The sequence below is a fragment of the Heteronotia binoei genome, chromosome 6 (assembly GCF_032191835.1).
Source record: "Heteronotia binoei isolate CCM8104 ecotype False Entrance Well chromosome 6, APGP_CSIRO_Hbin_v1, whole genome shotgun sequence".
NCBI classification, from domain to species: Eukaryota; Metazoa; Chordata; class Lepidosauria; order Squamata; family Gekkonidae; genus Heteronotia; species Heteronotia binoei.
Window position 1 is genome coordinate 63,708,680 of NC_083228.1, and position 6,490 is coordinate 63,715,169.

Below are 6,490 nucleotides of genomic sequence, written 5' to 3' on the forward strand. Positions count from 1 at the left end.
CTTTACAAACCATTAAAACCAAACAAGAACACACCATTAAAACCAAGCTACATATGCAAAAAACAATTAAAACACAGGGAACAATGAAGGGATCACTGAGGGAATGTTAGACAAAACAAAAAGGTTATCTGCCTTGTCTTTGCTGACTTCTGGGCTTGTGAAGCTGCAAGGAAAACATGGAATGCACCCAAAGACCTTAGTGGAAAATCTATTCCGTGTTTTCCTTGCAACTCTGTGCTGCAATGTATTTCAATGGAATGGAGGTAAGGCAGTTTCACTTTTTGGAGCGTTTATGGCCAGTTGAAGCTGCTTGCAAATAAAGAGTTGAAACTTTGAGCCAGCTTGTCTATGCTGAATGGACTTGAGAACTGGTGTCTAGTGAGTACTCTAACCTGAGAATCCACAGTCATATTACAATGGAGAGCTATTGTCAATCTGAGTAGACCTGGAGGGGGGAGGGCAAGAAGCTTGCAATGCCCAGCAATTTCATATTTCCTAGATTCAGAACATTTCATATTTTTAGTTTCTGCTGTGATCCTTGTGCTTTTTCTTCATACTTTATTTTTAAAACTGCATTGCCAAATCCCACTATTACCCCCTTTCCATTTTAAACAAAATATCACAGGAGTTTTAAGCATGTTTTTATGTTAAGTTAAAATAATATATTTAATTGTGTTTATCTGTATCCTTTATAAAGTTTATATCTCCACTACCTGGCATCACATTTTAGGAGACACATGACTTGGCCCCACAAAGTCCCATTTGTGTCAAATCTGGCCTTCTTAACAAATGAGTTTGACATCCCTGATCTAAACAAACCACTTCATCCAGGAATGCTTGAAGTTGCCCAGCCACCATCTGTTTAGTAACCTTGGTCAAGATGAAACATTTGAGACTGGTTGATAGTTACTGATGTCTACTAGGTCCAGGTAACTGTACTCACCACATCCTGTTTCAAAGCTGTGGCAGCCACACCCTATCTCAAGAAGGCATTAACTACCTCTCAGACTCAGTCACTGAGCTGCCCTCTGGCAAATCTGAGTAGCCAGAAAAGGCAAGGGTTATATAAACAAGTGGTAGGCCTCAAACCTCCAAGGACTCTGGCCTCACCTTCAAACTGAATAAATTGAAAATTATCTCAAATACTTGGACAAATTGACATCCATCTGACCCTGTCACTACTAATGTAGAGTCCAAGTCAGTACTGATACAAGAGAGATTATCAGATATAAAAGTTTTATCTGCAATGTTGAGCACAACAGTCACAGCAGGCCACCAAGTAGTCCATTTCCATCCATAATATGGTAGAAAGATCATAGGATAGAACAAAGGGTTAGGAGAACTAATGGGAAAATGTCAAGAGAACGCTAGAAATGATAGCAAGGAGCTTTGAGCTAGCACTTGGGAAAGGAAAAGCAAATATTGTTGGCTGTATGGATGACTGCTGGGGAAAGAGAAGCACTGGCAACAGGTGTTTTAACCGTGCATTCCACTGAAGTCAATAAGCTCAAACAGTGTAACTCTGCATAGGACTGCACACTAGGATCCAAATTGCAGGAAAGGATTTGTATGTCCCATGGCCTAAGCAGCTTGTAACTGTTAGACAAAACTTGAAATTCAGAAAGACATTCAATTGCTCAAGAATAAATGAGGTAAACTCTTCCCTCTTTTGAATGTTGTTTTTAATTGGGGTCAGGTATTCCAGGAAATCAGGAGATACATCAGGATTTTGGAATACAGAAAATTTGTTTTATGTAACATATTTATTTATATCCTTCAGATGTAGGGTGGCTAATACTGCAACAATAAGTTGTCAGGACACAAAACCACCCCATTAACAAGATTTTAAAAATGTACAGATTAAAAACACCCAGAATTAACATTTTTACCAAATTTAAACTTATTAATGTTAGCTGTTTCTTTATCTTTTTTCATTTCATATTGAATTCATTCAAGTCAGATGCTATAGCAGACCCATAATTGCTTTCAAGAACAAGTTTTCTAAAATCTGGAAACTGGATTTCAGGTTATTTTCAAAGAGGAAGGGTTTTTTTTGTTTAATTGTGCCCTGGTGGTCAGGAAGACTTGGCATTTCTTAAAAAAGGGGGGGAGCTGAAAAGTCCTAAGACTGATTTTTGTATTGATATTAAATATATGTACAAATACTACTAGTGATCTTCTGAATTATACTACTGTTTCAGACTTCGCTAGAGACAGTTACCCCTTTCTAAGAAGTGCATACAAGTGTGCAAGTATGATGGTTTCTAATATTATAAATTTGGAATCTTTGCAAAATTGTTAAAGACAAAATTACTCTGTGACAATATGAGTATTCTTGGGAAACAAATTGATTGGTACCTTTAGAAGAGTATTTCTGTTCTAATTCGTGGAGATCAGGCAGCAGGTGAATACAGTTGATGCAGCAGTAAGTGAAGAAATCCAATACGACCACTTTCCCGCAAAAGTCTTTATGCAAAGAAAGGGGACCTTCAGTATTTAGCCACTCTAGACCTAGAAATTAGAAAGCACATGAATAAATCATTTCCAACAAAGAAAAGGGCATGGAACAAACTAACTCAAAATTAGTAGCTGACAAGATGGACTTACAAAGAATCACCAGAGGGAGTAATTAAGAAATCTCTCAACAACCAAAATCTCCCCCACCAGGACTCCATGGACACCGAGCATGCTTATTTCCCTATCTTTCCTTCCCCCATCCTTCTCAACATTCATCTACCCCCATTGTTCTGTGTTTCTGAGTCATATTTAGTTTTTGAGCCTCCTCTCCTTTTGCTTTATTTACAGAGTTATATTTTTTGCACACCTGGAGTTATCAAAATATGTAGAGACCACTAGCCTATCTGTGGAGGCTTGGTTTACTGCTTTCACCACTGGCATTGGTCTTTGTTACAAAGCATAATGATGACACTGCCACACTGAAATCTGAAAAGAAACTTTTAATGAAGCCATTAAACATGCTTAAGCAACCTGTAAAGTACTCCAGTCCTGACTACTGGTAGTCAATGTAAGATAAAGTTATGCATTTGTGTTATTTCATATTATGGCGGCTATCCAGTATTTTGAGAATGCCACATGTACAATTACCTGCCCATTGAGTGGAAATCAAGAGTGTGTGCTCCCTGCATGGAGCTCATGGCTCTCATGGCTGTTTCCTTGAGCTTAGGGGTGCAGACTAGGGTGTGCATTTGGTTCAGCCGAACCGAATAGACCGCCGAATACCCCCTGATTCGGGAGTATACGGCACCGTATACTTCTGAATCCAATTAGAAGGCATTTACTTCCGAACCAATATTTGGAAGTATTCGGAAGTCCATGGAAAAAGCGGGAAAGGAGCTTCTGCAGCCTCAGGGAAGCTGCTTGCTTCCTTTCCCACCTTTGGAAGCCTTTTCCCACCTCTCCCATAGCCTCCCTGGGATCAGGGAGAGAGGGGAAGGGGAAGAGGTGCCCCAACAGCCAATCCAAAGCATGTATTTGCAAAATGCATTGCAAATGCATGCTTTGCAGGGCTGTTGTGTAGCTGATGGCTGGGCTAATCCCCCAGCCATCAGCAACATTGTTGTTCTTTTGTTTACTTGGGTATCCAAGTAAACACTGTTCTCTGGCCAATCACAGAGAAGTGGTATTTTTTGAAACCGCTGTGTAGGGCCAGAGAACCTTTTTAAGGAGTCTGCCTGGCTGGACTCCATTACATTGCTGCTGTGTTGGTGTTGGTGTGTGTGAGAGAGATTGTGCTGCACTGAGCCTTGGCCTCAGCTGCTGCTGCTCTCTTTCAGCCTTGCCTGACCTGCCTGGAGAAGAGTAGGCATCTAAGGTAAGACAGTCTTGGGGTTCTTGTTTTTATTTTATTTAGGATAAAAGTAAAAGGACTTTTTAAAGACTGAGAGTCCCTTTACTTATCCAGATTTGGCTGGGTGGGTACTGGGTAGCTTATTTGGGGTTAGGGGGTTCTGCTAGGGGTGCCTATATCTTACTTCAGTGAGAGGACTTTTAAAAGTGCAGTGTCCTTTTACTTTTCCTGATTTGGGTGGCTTGGCTTTCTTGGGGTTAGGATGAAGTTTTTTGGGGGGGAGGGGTTGGTAAAGTTCCTGTATTGTTAAAAGTCAAGTTTTTTACTGTTTTAAAAGGATTCTGTGTTTGATTTGTTGCTGCTGTGTTGTGCTGCTGTTATTCCTTTTCTCTTCTGGTTCGGGGGGGGGGGGCTGTTTGACCTAATTTTTTTGTTTAAAAGGTCAGTTTTTTAGCAGTTGAGTTGGCCTTTTCTCAGTGATTTGTTTGGATCTCCTGTTGGTTTTGCTTCCTATCCTGTTGTCCCTTTTCCTGGTTCTGGTTTGGGGGGGGGGAGAGTGTTGATTGAGTTGACCTGAGGTTTTTTATTATTAAAAAGGCCAATTTTTTTAACAGTTCAGTTTGTTGGCCTTTTCTCAGTGATTTGTTTGGATCTCTTGTAAGTTTTGCATCCTATCCTGTTGCCCCTTTTCTTGGTTCTGGGGTTTTTTTTTGGGGGGGGGGTTGTTAAAAGAAGTTTCTTTCTGTCACGTTTTGGTTTTTTTAAATTACCTCTGGTTGGTGTGAGGCGGTTGGTGTGTGGGGTGGGTCACTTCCATGTTTTTATAGAGTTATTTTTGAGTCTGAGAGTGCTTTCGGTTTGGCTAGGGCCGCTAAATAGGCTGCCCCACTAATAAGAGTGTTTTTAGGGATTGTGTTTTTTTAATTAAAAAAAAATTACGTAATCCAGTTTAGGGCTTTATCTTCTTTCAAAATTCAACTCGGCCAGATAGGGGCAATTTAAAAAGATTTTAGGTTTCTCATAAAAGGCAGTGTGACTGCTAGCCACATCAGGCTCCCTTTTAAAGAGACTAGGATTGCAGTGCATCTTGCTTTCAGCCACTGAAAACTGGTGCATCCTTAGATTTCCATAGCGTAAACCACAGCTTCTCTCTATAGAGGACACCTGATTTCTAGTTTGCAAGGAAATCCGGTTTGTCCCAGGATCTAGTTAGGAGAAGTTTAACTAGGAGGATATAACAAGGATTGTCTTCATCTCAAGGTAGCCTTTTAAAAACTGTAGCCAGGTAGAGGCAGGATCATCTAGTCGCCTCAACTTTACCAGACTACTACCCCAACCCAAGGAAGGACAGGTTAGGGACCAAAAAAAAAAACAAGTTTTGGTGGGAGGGTTTTTAAAAAGAAGTCAGGGCACCTGTTGGTTCAGGGTACAATGTAGTGAGTTAGGACTGTAAAAAAACCCACTCTCAGTTCAGGTTGTGTGAGACTGGCCAAGGATGACATGAGTGAAAGGCAGAAGAAGAGGGGCCCTGGGGGCAAGGCCAACGAGAAGACTAGAGGGGTGGGGTGGAGGGGAGGGGAAGGGAAAGACCCAGGTTTCCCCCCACCTGTGCGTAGGGCCACTCCACAGCCGCCTTCCAGTACTCTGACCTCTGGCCGGAGTGTGATGAAGAAGGCCCGCCTTGGGCCCTTCATCAAGGCTGCTGCAGGGGGGCTGCCAGCAGAGGTGCCATTAGGTGCTGGCACTGAGCAGGGGTCTGCTGCTCGAGCAGTCTCTCCTCCAGCTGATGTCTCTCGGCCTCAGCAGCTGGAGGAGGGGCAGAAAGAGCAGCCCTCCTTTGAGATGAGCTTTGGGGACAGTTTTCTGTCCAAAACGATCACCCCAAGGAGGGTGCAGGCTGTCATGCAGGAGCTGGAGGAGAAGCTGGTTGAGGAGGACCAGCCCCCTTGGCCAGCTCTCCCCGCGTTGTTTGGGGCAGGGCTGAAAAGCTGGCATCTGTAGATTGTGCGTTCTGTGGAAGGGAAGCTGGCATCTGGGTGAGAGACCCAGAACCAGCATGCCTGTTGTGCTTGGCCAGCTCTCCCCGCATTGTTTGGGGCCGGTCTGGAGAGCTGGCATCTGGGTTTGCTGCAGCCAGGTCTGCAGAGCAGACCTTGAGCAGATTGTGTTTTGTGTGGCAGTGACGTTGGCAACTGGGTTTATATTGGTTCCAGGCCAGCAGGGTTCATAGAGTAGATAGATGAATGTAGTGCATTTGGGTCCTATAGAGATTCTCTGGTGTGAAGTTAGGTTTGGCTTTGGGTGCCCCAGGAATTGGACCCCCTGGTCCAATTTTTTTTTTTGGCCTTGTGGGTTTTGTGTGGAACAGTGCCCTGAAGCTGCACAGCAGTTTGGGGGGCTCTCCTCAAAAACCCCTGCTCTCAAGAGCCACTTTTCCCACGATAATTACAGTGGGGGAAGTGGCTCTAATTGGTTTTTTTCTCACCATTGGGAACAGTGTTCCTTTTGGGATGCCCACAGATAAGTGCAGTCTTTTTGGGCCAGAGGGGTTGCATGTGGGGAGTCCCCTGAAGCTACCCTGCAGTTTTGGGATCTCTCCCTCAAACCCCCCTCTGGCCAGAGCCACTTTCCCCACAGCAATTATAGTGGAGGAAGTGGCTAATTGGGTTTTCCCCAGCATTG

General features: G+C 43.4%; 1 protein-coding gene across 2 annotated transcripts in view; it reads right to left on the minus strand.

Moving 5' to 3' along the window:
• NHLRC2 (NHL repeat containing 2) overlaps nucleotides 1–6,490 on the minus strand; it is a 52,990-nt gene that overhangs the window by 43,867 nt on the left and 2,633 nt on the right. For both annotated transcript variants that reach the window (XM_060241608.1, XM_060241607.1), the window contains exon 2: nucleotides 2,359–2,511. In XM_060241608.1, the coding sequence (XP_060097591.1) occupies nucleotides 2,359–2,511 (153 nt within the window). The remainder of the gene's footprint in view (nucleotides 1–2,358; nucleotides 2,512–6,490) is intronic.